Raw genomic sequence first — 16,448 nt, forward strand, 5'->3', positions numbered from 1 at the left:
AGATATTTTTGATAAAATCTGATGGCTCAGTGAGGCCTCCATTGACAGCAAGATAATTAACACTTTCAGATGCCCAGAAATCTACTAAAGACATATTTAAAACAGTTCATGTGAGTACAGTGGTTCAACCTTAATGTTATGAAGCGACGAGAATACTTTTTGTGTGCCAAAAAAATGAACAAACAAAATAATGATGATTTACTCAACAATATCTAGTGATGGGCGATTTCAAAACACTGCTTCATGAAGCTTCGCAGCTTTACGAATCTTTTGTTTCGAATCAGTGGTTCGGAGTGTGTATCAAACTGACAAAGTCATGTGATTTCAGTAAACGAGGCTTCGTTACGTCATAAGTGTTTCGAAATTTCAGTGGTTCACCACTGGGGGGCGTGACTTTGGCAGTTTGATACATGATATTGTTGAATAAAGTCGTTGTTTTGTTTTTTTGGCGCACAAAAAGTATTCTCATCGCTTTATAATATTAAGGTTGAACCACTGTAGTCACATGAACTGTTTTAAATATGTCTTTAGTAGATTTCTGGGCATCTGAAAGTGTTAATTATCTTGCTGTCAATGGAGGCCTCACTGAGCCATCAGATTTTATCAAAAATATTTTAATTTGTGTTTCGAAGATGAACGAAGGTCTTACGGGTGTGGAATGAGTAATTGAGTAATTAATCACAGAATTTTTATTTTTGGGTGAACTAACCCTTTAAAGCAGCTTTAACGTTTCAATGCGCTATTGGACAAGTGGCCGACTATGACCAAGAATGGTGAGCAATAATATTCATTCCATCTCTTTATTTAGCAAAACAACCCAAAAAGGGTAAAAATGAGTTTACATATTTGTCTTGAGAGCGCAAAGGAGGTGGACTACTGAAATATGCTTTATTTTCTTAAATATAATTTCTAATTTCTTTATCTTAGGTTTTGCAGTAAAACTTTGAGTTTTGAACTAACAAGTGCACATCCCATCTGCCAGTCAAACCATTCTTTGTCCGAAAGAAACCATCACACTCTTAAAAAATGTCTATCCAATGTGCGTCTATCTAAAATCAGATATTATCTGGATTTACTCGACCGACCCGTCAACTTTAACAAAGCACCATAAACATAGGAAGACATTTACAAGCACGTCAACCTTTATAAGGAATAGAGAGGCGAACAGAGGCACTGTTGTTTGGATCACGCAGACACAGGCCTCTCCAACTTGGCCAGAGTATTACAGACAGCACTCCTGTGGCTTAAAATAGTATTAAAGGATGACAGTAATCTGAATTTTATTGCATCATCTAAAAATGATGAATGATAATAATGAAATCAATTGACAGCAAATTCAGTGTTTCAAAAAAAGAGGTCAAGACAGAGTGTCAATTAACACGTGTAACTTACTTCTCTGCCTCCCGCTGCATTTCTTCTCGCTTTTGTCTCCGTAACTCTCTGCGACGCTCGAAATCAAAGTCCTCGTCCATGATGATTCACACAGAGCTTTTTGGGTGCAAGCTGAAAGAGAGAAAGACCGTCAGACAGTGTGGGATTTATAAAGATTTGAACTGTCCTGATCACTCTAATTCAAAGTCAAGACGTTCCCTGTCAGCTGTTTGGCTTATAACTTACCAAGACCACAACATTCCAGTTTCTTGATCCAGTTTCCCTGGAACAACTACCAGGAAAGGCAAACTTTGCCACACATTCAACTGTGCCACTAATCTTCTTTACTAATGGAAATAATATTTTACATTTTAATATCTCCCACTTTCTATTCTCTCACTTTTCTCCATACAATATTTGTATCATTTATATATAATTTATAAGCCATCTGCAGGTGCTTCATATATCTGCTGTATCTTTTTTTAAATATATAATTTTTTCATATACAATTTTCGTGATGCATAGCATTTACTGGTCTTCTGCCATTTTGAGATAATTTCATTCAAATAAATCATGCTTTTATGTTTTCTGATTGTATGCCCAACACATTGCTAAACAGCTGCTAAACAGAGCTAAGGAAGTGGCAAATTTCAGTTAAACAGTGCATATTTGCTTACATTCCCTGAAATAATGAAAACTGATGCAGTAAAGACAAAGCCAAAAATCATATTGTGCATGAAGGGTTTCCTGAACAGCAATCTGCCAAGACCCAAATGCCTTCACCAGTATAAACAAAAAAACAGTTCATTGTTGGTATTAAATATATGATAACTTGCTAATTCAGTGTTTTATCACAACTAGCAGCTCCAAACAGAATTTACGAAAATTAGAGGTGCATATCTAGGCTGCCACGCATACCTTCCAAGCGGCAACCTCCCCCAGTTTATCTTGAAGCTAATACATTACGGAAGTGACTTAAACTGCAATTCATCGACTGGCCGCTATGGACAGGCTCCAAAAGAGAGCAGAATCTCATTGAGCCCCATGTTAAAATGCCCAACTTTACAGCAGAAAAAAAAACATGTTTACAGCCTGGTACAAATTGTGGTTTTGGTCTATACAGCTAATTTTGCCCTTCATGACAACAGTGAGGGGGGTGAACTCATCTGTTTAAATTATATTAAGCCTTAAAGTTCTGCATAATTAAGGGCGTGGCAACTTGACCGGCAGGTGGATTGCCACTGATCACCACTAGCCGTTTGTCTGCTGTCTGTCACCTCAGCTAATTTCACACGCTGAACTTGGCATCTCTACCGTGTTTGTACTTTTTTCGGGATTATTTCATACAATTATCAAATAATATGGCTTGTTGTGCAGTTAATGGTCTAGACAGATATATGTCTGTGTACATGTGCACACATAAACAGAACACACGTTGTTGGATTGTCTTGGCATTGGCTAAAATTTTTGTCGAAAAAGAATCAACACTGAGCTTTTCAAGTTATGTCATGCAAGACAAAAAAGGCATTATGTTTTCCTTTGTTTTGTTGTAAATTATTCACATAATGCTAAACTGTGCATAATGTAAAGAGAGACCATGTACTGTCATTCACATTGCATTAAAAGAAAGTCGATTAATATAAAGATTTTTAATACAAAGTATTTTTCCACAACAAATTTTAGTGTATGATTGCTCGACAACGATGTACTGAAAACAAAAAAATGTTTTTCCTTTGCTTTTTTCACGTACAGATGACAACGTTGTCAAAACGATCTCCGTTTACACGGATCCGCGAAAATGACTAAAAATACTGTATTATTCATGCCAGGCCAGTAGTTGGCGATGTCTCTTTGTAAAGAAACACTGCGCACCTATAGACTGAACACGTAATACGCATGCACATGATGTCACCGTTTTCGCAAATTTGCGTTTTGTAGTTTGCACGGAGACAATAACGGTATCGTTTTCAAAAACTTGCACTTTGAAACCCATTTTTAAATGTTTGCATTTTCATGCCCCCAAGTCCACAAGACCGAAAGCGCATATGAAGGCCCACTTTCTGTCTTGTGGACTTACAATAACTACTGTGTGCGCATGTCTGTTACGTCCATAAGACCGTAGGGTGTCCCATTTGTCATTTTAGGTTTCAGAAGGGTGCTCGTGAGCGCCCCCTTTGCAGTCGACATGCACCCTCAATGCACACTTTTGCCAAGCCCGCACTGAAACGGGCTCTGCAACAGACTTCTTCCTGACAGTCAAAGCGCCGTTACGTCAGGAAAGTGCGGACTCGAAGGAACACCATGAGTGTTTAGGGTGCCATTTGGGACAGCGCCCAACTAGCGTGTGATTTTTATTGTTATAAAATGATTTAATTGCATTTTAAAACATGAATTAAAATTGATAACTTATTCCTTCATTTTATTTTTAAGGTCTCACTCACTCCATAGTATTGAAGCCTTTGAATTTTAATACAGTGGGGTTCAGGTTGGTCAGAGAGCACTTCAACATCCGTGACGGGGAACTTGCTCGATAGATTTTATAGTCGTCTCTCTGTAAGACACCAACCTCCATTTAATATTATAATATCTTTACATCGATGTGGGAACAATTAGGTTGGTGGTGTCACAAAGCCTGTTCTGTGTTCTTCTCTCCATATCACATGTGTGGAGTGCTGGGCCAGACAGAAACCGCCCAGCAGGCTAGAGGTGAGTGGACTTGTTGGACGGCTGCTTCCACCGGAGCTGCAGGCATGTTTGGTTTGGCTCTCCTCCAGAGGCAGAGGAACAAGGATTTTGCACCAGTCCAAAGAGTCTCCATATGTGCATAAACTGAAAAAGTCCTATAATAGTGACCTCATGTGAGGGCTCTCTGGGTGATAGACGCATACGGCTTTCCTGAACCCTCTTAACCCCTGCCTACAACCCGTCACATCTGTCAACAGAAGGCTGATGTGCTTTGACCACTGGGTTGATGTATTGCACCTACGCGTAAGACAATATGTATGCAATTTCCTATATTTGCATTGGGCTTTTTGAATAACTTTTGGTTTTGGTGACCCCAGTGGCAAATTAGTGAATTGATCGAATTTCAATTGAACACTTTTCACTGCATTCATCAAATGCAACCAAAAGGCAATTTTCAACACTTTTGTCAGTTTTACAAATGAAATTTGTGCAATTGTCTAGTAAAGGAACTAGTGGACAAGAATTGGTCCATATAAACCTTGGTAGAAAAGGCCCTGTAATCTTTCATTATGAAAAGTGTGGTCAATGTAAGTACAATTTAAATAACCAGCATAAAAATGTGAGTGAATATATATTAATAATTTATTAATATTATAATATATATACATTTAAAATGTATTAATATTAAATTAATATTATATTTTTTTAGTTTACCAAATAATAACTTTTAATATTAGCTTTCTTTCATTACATCAAACAAAATCTGAACAAATTTTTTTAATTTTATACATATATATATATATATATATATATATATATATATATATATATATATATATATATAAAAATAAAAGGCTGTTGTCTTCCCTTTTGTTAAATAGGTAGGAAAAAACTTCAACATCCATAATGCACTGGGCATACTGCCGTCCAAGGCCACTCCCACCAGTCTACTATGAATACATTTTCTTGCTTTAGTAGGAAATACTTCTTAGCAAACTTTTAGTTATAATAGTGTCAACTTGTATTGTTCTCGGGTGCCAGAATTCAATGAGTAAACTTTTAGCGGGAGTGAGTTACTTTCGCTTTCCAGTAAAGGATCCAGCCAATTGTTAGCAGTGGCTAAAGGCTACAAAGCTATGGTGGAAAATCTGAAAAATGGGATGACAATGAACACAGTGTTTTATGCGGGAAAAATGAAAGAATCTGCCATTCTGTCATTTCTGCCAAACCCCCCGAAACAAAATGCTGTCAAATGTTGCCAGTGTTCCATTTTACCATAATGCCATTCAGCAAAAAATAATTGTATGCACTCAAAAAAGAAGAGCCAGACAGTTTGCAGGTGCGTAGAACAAAAGAAGTTATGTCAACCAAGTCGCCGAAGTTGAAAAAATGCAATTAGACCAATTTTTTTCAGTATGTGGACAACTTCGCCTACTTGGTTACCATAATGCTGTTTAAATTGTAGACAAAGTATGATACAAATTTCAGTCATAAACCTACCCTACCAAAACTGTTGTTAATAACCCTCTGTCGATCCAGCTGTTCGTGGGTGGGGATACAAAAATGCAGTAAAGTATTAAAAAGTATATCTATAAAGTATAATCTGTAGTTTTCACCAAAGCCCTGGAGCTGTCAAAAGTCTGTAAAATATACATTAATTTCTCAGTCCAGTTAACACAGAGAAAGACTAAAAATTGTTTATTTACATATACTACCAACATTGTAAGCGGGTTGAAAACCGGTGAAGTTACAGAAACCTACAGAAGTTACAGACCGCTTTTGGGTACAGTCGGCATGTTCCACATTTCCCAGACTCCCTTTCACTGTCCAGTCTTCCTACCACAAGGTATCGTTGAGTCCACAAATCATTTCCACATGACAGAGATGTAGAACATATTCTAATTTACACATCTGTGACTGATTCCAGGTCCTGGGCAATTTGCCCTCTTCATGGTTTTCATTCTTTCATTCTCAGTTTGAATGCAGTAAAGACTCTACTATGACCAACATAATGCTTTTGCTCTAAAGCGCAAACAGATGAAAAAAAAAAAAAAAAAAAGCTTATGAAATGAATCTCACTAGAACTTTTACAGTACAGACTGACAATGATGTCCAAATGCATTAAAAAGATTTATATACCGTATCCTAAACCCGTAATGGAAGCCTGTGTGTCAGGAAGTCAGCATTTAGGAGCCAGAGCAACCACCCAGGTAAGACTGGGTGAAGCCGTTTACAATGACATAACGAGCTGTCTTGTGGGTTTTTTATAAAGCTTTATTATGTGCGGACAGGACAAAAGTGTGGAGCCAGAATACACATCAGGGTGGGATCTACATCCTAGCCAAAACCAACGAGAGCTGTTCAAGATGCTAAAACAATTTTGTAGTCACTGATAGAGTACCTGCTTTTCATTTGATTTATTTGATACTGCATGAGAAAGTCCATTTGATAGTGCATGAGAAAGGATTATTACATTAGGATTTACCACATACCTGTGCTATAGTTTCATCTCTTTTGCATCACTCTGTGGTCTCTTTCTTCTCATATAATAAAATAATTTCAACTGAAATTATGTGAAATATTTTTTAAAGGCACAATATATAAGATTTTTGGATTCAAATATCCAAAAACCACTAGAACAATGTTATATATTTTATTGACTTGTGTACTTACATTATCCCAAATGTTTCCAAGACTGTTTAAATCCAGAAAAATAAGCAATTTTAACCAGGACACGGACCATGTCCATGTGACGCCTATCAATGACATCATACCCTCGTTATCTTTGATTTCCGGTTTTATTTTGTAGAAACCATGGAAACACCAAAGACGCTTTAATATATTATGTGTTTTATTAGACAGGTGAGCAACTGTTTGGATACATTCATCGACAGAAAACTAAACATGTTATATAGCTTAACACAGTAAGTCTTATTATTTAAATCTCGTTTTCTTGATTTACAGCGAGTACCATGTTTTACCACGCTTAAAATCGATCTAGCTTACTATAATGTGCAACAAGTGTCTCATAGTAGCCGCCGAGCGAACGCAGAGTAACACTATAACAACTTTCAACACACAAATGTATCTAATATGATAAAACAGCGCTGCTTTATTCCACATACGAATGACCAGAAGAAGCAGAAGCGGCAAATGCGGCATAATAAAAGTCCCGCTGCTCTCGAGACGTGTGTCGCGCTCGCATTAGCAATCACCCCAGCGGCTTCGTTTCTGCTCACACAGCACTCGGTCCTGCTCTGCTTCATATTACAGTAACGTTAATAATCTCATCTATGAACATGATTTCTGCCCGAGTCCCATCCTGATTCTTTTCCACCGGCTGTAGACGTTAAGACTACAATTCCGAGAAATCAAGGCGTCATCAAGATACGCATTTGAAAATTGACATATTGTGCCTTTAAAGGGTTAGTTCACCCAAAAATTCTGTCATTTATTACTCCCCCTCGTGCCGTTCCACGCCAGTAAGACCTTCGTTAATCTTCAGAACACAAATTGAGATATTTTTGTTTAAATCCAATGGCTCAGTGAGGCCTACATAGCCAGCAATGACATTTCCTCTCTCAAGATCCATTAATGTACTAAAAACATATTTAAATCAGTTCATGTGAGTACAGTGGTTCAATATTAATATTATAAAGCGACGAGAATATTTTTGGTGCGCCAATAACGACTTATTTAGTGATGGCCGATTTCAAAACACTGCTTCAGGAAGCCTCAGAGCGTTATGAATCAGCGTGTCGAATCAGCGGTTCGGAGCGCCAAAGTCACGTGATTTCAGCAGTTTGGCGGTTTGACACGCGATCCGAATCATGATTCGACAAGCTGATTCATAACGCTCCGAATCTTCCTGAAGCAGTGTTTTGAAATCAGCCATCACTATATAAGTTGTTATTTTGGTTTTTTTGGCGCACCAAAAATATTCTTGTCGCTTTATAATATTAATATTGAACCACTGTACTCACATGAACTGATTTAAATATGTTTTTAGTACATTAATGGATCTTGAGAGAGGAAATGTCATTGCTGGCTATGGAGGCCTCACTGAGCCATTGGATTTCAACAAAAATATCTTAATTTGTGTTCCGAAGATTAACGAAGGTCTTACGGGTGTAAAACGGCATGAGGGTGAGTAATAAATTACATTATTTTTATTTTTGGGTGAACTAACCCTTTAAGTTGGATAATGCAGGCTTTAAAAAAAAAATAAAAAATTGATACCACAGACTTCAACATATGTAATAATATAGAAGGCAGCTATATATTTTCACGTAAAGAAATACTGATACTGTGAAAAATAAAAATAATACAGTATTAACTGGACTTTTTTTCCCATTAGGTTGACACTTTTATTTATTTTATTTATTTATTTTTTGCTGTACAATACCTCTTATTCATTATATAAAGCCTAGCTTGTGTTGGTTATATATGCTCCAATATGTTGAGCTGTGGTGCTCGTATGGGTGACATGGGTTTAAGTCTTGAATCATTTCCCACTCACTCTTCCTGCCGCCGCACCCACTGAAGTTAAACAATAAACCACAATAAAAGATAATTTGCTCATCTACAGCTTATTTAGACAACTTCTGAAAGCTGATGAAAGAATTAATTTATGGCATGTCTGTCATTTTATTCAACACCATCAAAGGAGGCAGCGAGATGTTATGTTATTCTTAAACCCGTCTTTTTGATGTGTAATTAGCATTAGTGCTGGCAATTACACCAAAACCTCAAATCACATCAAGAACAACATGCCCTTAGCAATAGAAGCAGCTGTACACTGTCATGCAGTGAATCACGCTCTCTCCATTCACTCCTCTACTTCCATCACACCAATCTCCAGATGCACAGATCGGGGGATCCCCAACCAGAGGCGTGCTGAATCATAGGATCGTAAAACTCAGACCAGATAAATATATGAAGGCTTTTGTGCCATGACGTGTAACAGGATGGAGCTGCTGCTCACTGGTGAGGCATTGCTTAACCAAACATGGTTAAAGATGCTCATCCTGTAAGACTAACAGGGGCCTCAGTTTAGAGTGCAAGACTATCTATAAATAACTAGTGTATATATCACATCCAGCACAAAGACATGCTTGCATTTTGTGTACAGTAATTTATATGTTGCATGCGTTATCAAGCTCAACTAATAAAGATTATGACACTCTGTTGCAGCTTGTTAGTCTCATTTAGCTTGTGTAATCTTTTATTCCCCAACTAATATATCAAGCAAACTCCTGGAGCAGTCAAGACAATTAAATCAACGCTGTGTGATCTTTTTTATGAGTGTGAATAGCTGCAGTAATGCATTACACAAGCTAAATGAGCTAATATCATAAAGTTGAGAAATACATGCCTATGACATCCTGGTCCTTTTAAATGAACAGAAGCAACAAACACACCTGCTTAACAGTGATTAGTCATGACTCTTGATGTCTTAAATAGGTCACATGCAGTATTTTTGCCCTCTGTCACCCTTCTGCCTCTGTATGATGCCTCTCATTTCTGTACACCAGCTGTTAAACATTGAGAATTTGGGGAAATGGCATTACTTAGTGCACCCCTGGGGCACTGGAGCACAAACTGTCCTAAACTGTAGGGTCTCGATCATCTAAATTAGTCATTCTCTCTCTCACTCTCTCTGGCCTGCCCATTTCCTCCTGAATTAAGGGTAGCTGCACCTGTGTCCCTTGTAGAACAGAAAACCTTCTGTTTCAGAATAACCCCATCATATATCTTTTGCTAGTTCTATGCCAAGGGCTACAACCTTTTAGCCACTTGAAATAGTCATAGATGTAATAGATTTCACATGAATCATTTCTATAATTACCAGCATAACAAGAAAGTTATAACTTAATATTTAGGAACTTGTCTTGTGATGTCAGGATGAGTTTTAGCTAGTTAAACTTACATATGATCTATTTGCAGTTGCTCATTTTTACAGCGCAAGCAGGAGTACCAACTTAAAGGAATAGTTCACCCAAAAATCAAAAAATTATCCCACGATTTACTCACCCTCAAGCCATCCTAGGTGTATATGACTATTTTCTTTCAGACTAACACAATCGGAGATGTATTTAAAAATATCCTGCCTCTACAAAGATTTATAATGGTAGTGAACAGGGGGCGTGTTTTGAAGCCCAAAATAATTGCATCCATCCATCATAAAAAATAATCCATACAGCATCAGGGGGTTAATAAAGGCCTTCTGAAATGAAGCGATGGGTTTTTGTAGAAAACATATCCATATTTAAAACTTTATAAAGTAAAATAACTAGCTTTCGGCAGACTCGGCAACTTTCAGCTGTACACATCGATATGCGGCAGAAGAGTATCCTCTGGCCCGACGCATGACGTAATGACGAACACGGAAGAAATTTTAAAAAGAAATGTCAGAGGATTTCGATATAAGAGAAGAAGTTTGTTGCCCATCCCTATTTGTTTAAATCGTGAGGCGTCTAAGCTACTCCTACATCCTGCATCATCGTGTCAGGGGTTACTCATTTAATGCAAGTCAACTTGTGCATTATTCATACGGTCATCCAGCGGAAACTAGTTATTTTAGATTATAAAGTTTTAAATATGGATATTTTTCCTACAAAAACCCATCGCTTCGTTTCAGAAGGCTTTTATTAACCCCCTGGAGCGGTATGGATTATATTTATGATGGATGGATGGATGCATTTATTTTTGGTTTCAAAACAGACCCCCCTGTTCACTATCATTATAAATCTTTGGAGAGCCAGGATATTTTTGAGCATATCTCCGATTGTGTTCGTCTGAAAGAAGAAAGTCGTATATACCTAGGATGGCTTGAGGGTGAGTAAATCATGGGATCATTTTCATTTTTGGGTGAACTATCCCTTTAATTCCACTGATTTTGAAACAGAAAGCTCAACAAGCCCAATTGACTGGTGTGCACATACTTACGGCCATATGGTGAAGTAGGTGAAGTTGAAACTTTGAACCACTGCATTACTATACATTCTTTCAAAATATTGCAGGCATTTGGGCTCTTAAAGTTCCTTCCCTTAAACTCTCACTAGCATGCAAAGAGGAAGCATTTGCAGACTTCTGTCTATTTAATGCATTCCAGCAGACCCCCTCAAGCTGCCTGAGTAAAATAAGAATGTTTTTGATTATAATCTAATCTGTGCTTCCTACACTCAAAATTTAAGATTTATTCATTTGAATTTCATATAAAATTTCCTTTTCCATTTGGATTACACAGTTTTAATATAAGCAAAGTAATAAACTAAATGTAATGCATATTTGTCAGTCATACATAAATGAAACGGGTAAGATTTCTGCACTCAAAAAATTATGTCATGGTTTATTAACTATTTGCATGTATTTTATTTTGTTTTAATAATCATATTTTCAATGTATTAAAATTGCTTTGAAACACCATAAATCTGTTAATTGTGAAAACATCTAAAAATTTTCCATTTAAAAAGTATGAACATGTTTAAAGGGGCTAAGAAATTTAATGTATTTATCACCATTTTTAAATTATTGTCAGTTCTCTTGCAAATGTTTGCGTTCCCCCCAAGAAACTTTGCAACACAAAAATTTTGTGAGCGAACGTGAAAACATTGAAATATATTTTTTCCATCACCATGTCCCTTTAGGGGATCCATACTTGTACGTTATGTGTGCACAAGCGCGAGCAGTAAGTTGCTGGCTGCAGTTCACTTAACAGCCACCGGTGTCGCCAATGACAAGGGTTTCTGAATATCTACATATAGCCCCTTTAAAAGATGGCTAGCTGTATATCAAGAAACATTCAGTTAGTTAAAATGTATGACACTGAAAACAAGTTGGATTTATTGATGATAAATATATAAACCTGGTTATTGTGTTATTTAAATACATTCAATTTATTAGTACTATTACAGAAATCCTACCTGTTTAATTTATGTATGGCTGACAAATATGCATCACATTACGTTTATTAGTTAGTTCAAGATAAAACTGTAATCCAAATGGTTGGAAATTTTATATGCAATTCAAATTTTAGGCCTAATTATTTTTTGAGTACACATATGACCACAAAAAAAAATCGTTTCTGGCATGCTATATTGAAATAAATCTTAAAGGGTTAGTTCACCCAAAAATGAAAATTCTGTCATTAATTACTCACCCTCATGTCGTTCCACACCCGTAAGACCTTTGTTCATCTTTAGAACACAAATTAAGATATTTTTTTATAAAATCCGATGGCTCAGTGAGGCCTCCATTGACAGCAAGTTCATTAACACTTTCAGATGCCCAGAAAGCTACTAAAGACATATTTAAAACAGTTCATGTGACTACAGTGGTTCAACCTTAATGTTATAAAGCACAAGAATACTTTTTGTGCACCAAAAAACAAAATAACTTTATAACATAATAACTTTATTCAACAATATCTAGTGATGGGCGATTTCAAAACACTGCTTCATGAAGCTTCGAAGCTTTATGAATCTTTGTTTCGAATCAGTGGTTCGGAGCACGTATCAAACTGCCAAAGTCACATGATTTCAGTAAACGAGGCTTCGTTACGTCATAAGTGTTTCGAAATTTCAATGGTTCACGTGACTTTGGCAGTTTGATACACGATATTGTTGCACAAAGTCGTTATTTTGTTTTTTTGGCACACAAAAAGTATTCTCATCGCTTCATAACATTAAGGTTGAACCACTGTAGTCACATGAACTGTTTTAAATATGTCTTTAGTAGCTTTCTTGGCATCTGAAAGTGTTAATTATCTTGCTGTCAATGCAGGCCTCACTGAGCCATCGGATTTCATCAAAATATTTTAATTTGTGTTCTGAAGATGAACGAAGGTAATTAATGACAGAATTTTTATTTTTGGGTGAACTAACCCTTTAAATCAGCTTTAACGTTTCAATGCGCTATTGGACAAGTGGCCGACTATGACCAAGAATGGTGAGCAATAATATTTATTCCATTTCTTTTTTTAGCAAAACAACCCAAAAAGGATAAAAATGATCCCACTTTTAACTATGTCAAAAATGTTCCAAGTACAATCGTCAGAGTTTACAAATTGGTCTTGAGAGCGCAAAGGAGGTGGACTACTGAACACTGAGATGCTCGAAAAGGTACCTTAACTGCAGTCAAACACATTCCAAATTTCCTGGGCAACAAGACATTGATCATGGCCAGACAGATCCACATGAGTCAGGAAGGAGATGGTCTCATGCCTAGTGGCTTATACCATGTAAGGAAAAGACCTGACTTGGCACACACGCGCTCTAGTGTCGAAGCTTTTCCACAGCTAGACTCCTGGATAACGTATGATAAACAGTATGTTGTGATGGAACACATTCAAGGACTAAACCTCAAAACGGAATTTGGGATTTCAGCCTCGCACACAAAACAGCTGCAAACTTCCCCATACAAATTTTTAATGGACCTACCCTAAGAAAGTTCAGCTCTGTCTTACTCTGACCTCACGCCATGGGAATGCTACATGTGCCAATTGTCCATCATCTTTGGTTAAGTGGTACACTCCAGCTCCAATATATATATAAATATATATATTCAATTCCATCCCAAAAAATGTTTGCTGCATAATTCAAGGCAGCACTATGGAAAATGTGTCTTCAGATTACCTGCTTTTCAACATCTGGCAGCAATGAACTGTGTATTAAATGAGCTGTCTAAGGGATTGTGTCTTGTTATATATTTAACTATACAAATGGTGCTAAAGGTCCAAATCCAACTTCTAACACAACTGAAATAACTATAGATTACTTTGAGTGCATAGTCTGGTTCATGTCCAGTTCACTCAAAACCGATGTCAGGACTAAGGAGGTTTCGACAGAAAATTTAATGGGTGACTGTGATTTTTAAATGTTCTAATTAGTTTTGAATATTCAAACTGGAATTTCTGCCAACCAAAGCAACCAGTTTGAATATCCATGTGTCTTTCATGTTGTTGGATGATTCCTTTGAGCTAAGTGAATCTACCTGATCCTTTATGGGCCCCTGCTGACCCAGCATCCCTTGCTCTCTGATTTCCCCCCTGAGTCTGGGCACTGAGGGCCAGCAGCATTCCCAAGCCTGATCCCATCCCACTCCGGAAACATAGGGCAGTACTCCTAACATCCTGCCCGCTGCCTGTGCCAAGGCCGTTATCGCTGTGTGCTGAATTGCCTCCAGATTCTGTTCAGCTGCACAAAACACACACACGGCCGCCGTGCATTCCACACACTGCTTCATGTGTCACCAGATCTGCATTCTGGGATATAATACTAAGACATTCTTCTCTCCCCCCTTCTCTCTAATATTTTAGAATAAATATTTTGGCGTAAAATTATTATTAAAATTATTAAAATAATTGTTTAAATATAATTATGAAAATACAAATTTATATTTTTGTATGTTACATTTTATATTTTGGTTGTTTTTCATCTTTTTTTTTTTACTGTTTAAAACCTATAATAGGCTGCTTAATGGCAGGTTCAGTTGTGACAACTTACCCCATACAGCGCAAGAACATGCCTCACTATTGGTCAGTGTGTGAATAGTATCTATTTTCCTGGGAAATAACATATAATAAATAACAAATAATAATAATTATTATTATTATTAATAAAATTAATTAAAAAAAAAAAAAAAAAGTTGGCAATTAACTGCAACACACACACACACACACACACACACACACACACACACACACACAAAAACCTCATTAGAAAGATCCAAAGGCTGGATGAGCTCATGCTAAAAACAACTAGTAGTTAGTGAATTTGTGGGAGACCCCAATTAACTTGGACGGTAATTTAAAAGCAAAGGAAGTCCACAGATGTTCTTGACAAGGGAACAAGTGCCAGGGGAAAACAGAACATTTTTCATACAATTCATTTGTCCACCATCAGAGTCTTGCAAATGCAACAAATTTAATTTCCAATAAATTATGTTGGCATCAGAAGCATGTCTTTTTATACATTAAAAGCAAACAAAAGCATGTCTATTTTAATTTGAAAATCATTCTCAAAGTCTAAAATGAAGCGCTATGCTTCTACCACCTACCTGTAACGGACTGGAGAAGGTTTCAGCACACTTTCCAATTTAGTCTTCAAGAGTGATTGTGCTGCTGAAAGGGCACTGAAGGAATTACACGAGTCCTGACTCCACATTTTATAAAATGTGCAGTAGTTCAGACTCCGCCTCTGCTGAGCTTCATCACTTCAAAGAATTTGGCAGCAGTCTTCCTGCGCTTTCCTCCATCCATAAGTAGCCTAATAGATCAATGTCATATTACACTTTTATCTGGTATATATAGCCCCTAACACTATTTGTTGCATCTTATAGTTGAAAAATAACAAAACATCTTGCATTAAACCAGCAAAAATAGTTTTTTAAATTACATGAAGCTGTAAAGCATGAAAAATTACACTTACAATAAAATTACACTGACCCTACTGGAAAACAAAACATCTTAAAAGTTGTTTTGTTTTGTGGGTAAGTATAATTTTATTTGCACTCCATGAAGCTTGTTGTTTTTAAAAACTACTTTTGTTGGTTTAAATCAATGGTAATTTTAGCATATATTTATTTATATATGATAGAAAAAAAATACTATTTGACTGTTATATTGTCATAAAATACTATTATGGTAACCAGCTTCTGCCATACTCCCATAGTTTATACACAGTTGCAAGAAAAAGTATGTGAACCACTTGCAGAATCTGTGAAAATGTTAATAATTTTAACAAAATAAGGGAGATAATACAAAATGCATGTTATTTTTTATTTAGTACTGTCCAGAGTAAGATATTTTGCAAGAAGAAGTTTACATATTATCCACAAGACAAAAAAAAAAATTGCTGAATTTATTAAAATAACCCCCATTCATAAGTATGTGAACCATTAATTCTTAATACTGTGTGTGGTTACCTGGATGATCTACGACGGTTTTTTTTGTTTTGTGATGGCTGTTCATGAGTCCCTTGTTTGTCCTGAGCAGTTAAACTGAGCTCTGTTCTTCAGAAAAAAATCTCCAGGACCTGCAGATTCTTCAGATTTCCAGCATTTTTTGCATATTTGAACCCTTTACAGCAGTGACTGAATGATTTTGAGATCTGTCTTTTCACACTGAGGACAACTGAAGGGACTCAAACACAACTTTTAAAAAAGGTTCAAACATTCACTGATGCTCTAGAAAAAAACATGATGCATTAATAGACGGGGGGTGAAAACATTTGGAATTTGAAGATCAAGGTAAATTGTATTTAATTTGTCTTCCGGGAAACATGCAAGTATTTTCTGTTGCTTCCGAAGGGCAGTACTAAATGAAAAAAAATTATATTCAAGCGAAATAAGAAAAATTTGGACATCTTCATCCTGTTCAAAAGTTTTCACCC

The 16,448-nt window shown here is 36.6% G+C and overlaps 1 protein-coding gene across 3 annotated transcripts in view; it reads right to left on the bottom strand.

The window, feature by feature from the left end:
- The window catches only part of cald1b (caldesmon 1b), a 36,642-nt gene extending 21,411 nt beyond the window's left edge, over window positions 1–15,231 (bottom strand). For 2 of the 3 annotated variants that reach the window (XM_051883177.1, XM_051883175.1), the window contains exons 1-2: window positions 15,115–15,231; window positions 1,393–1,503 (exon numbers count right to left, since the gene is read on the bottom strand). In XM_051883177.1, coding sequence (XP_051739137.1) covers window positions 1,393–1,472 — 80 coding nt within the window. In that variant the 5' untranslated portion in view covers window positions 1,473–1,503; window positions 15,115–15,231. Of the gene's footprint in view, window positions 1–1,392; window positions 1,504–14,561; window positions 14,764–15,114 lie in introns of those variants that run through there. The other variant, XM_051883176.1, reaches the window with a different exon arrangement.
- Window positions 15,232–16,448: the final 1,217 nt, after the last annotated feature.

This window comes from Ctenopharyngodon idella, chromosome 24, assembly GCF_019924925.1.
Source record: "Ctenopharyngodon idella isolate HZGC_01 chromosome 24, HZGC01, whole genome shotgun sequence".
Classification (NCBI taxonomy): domain Eukaryota; kingdom Metazoa; phylum Chordata; class Actinopteri; order Cypriniformes; family Xenocyprididae; genus Ctenopharyngodon; species Ctenopharyngodon idella.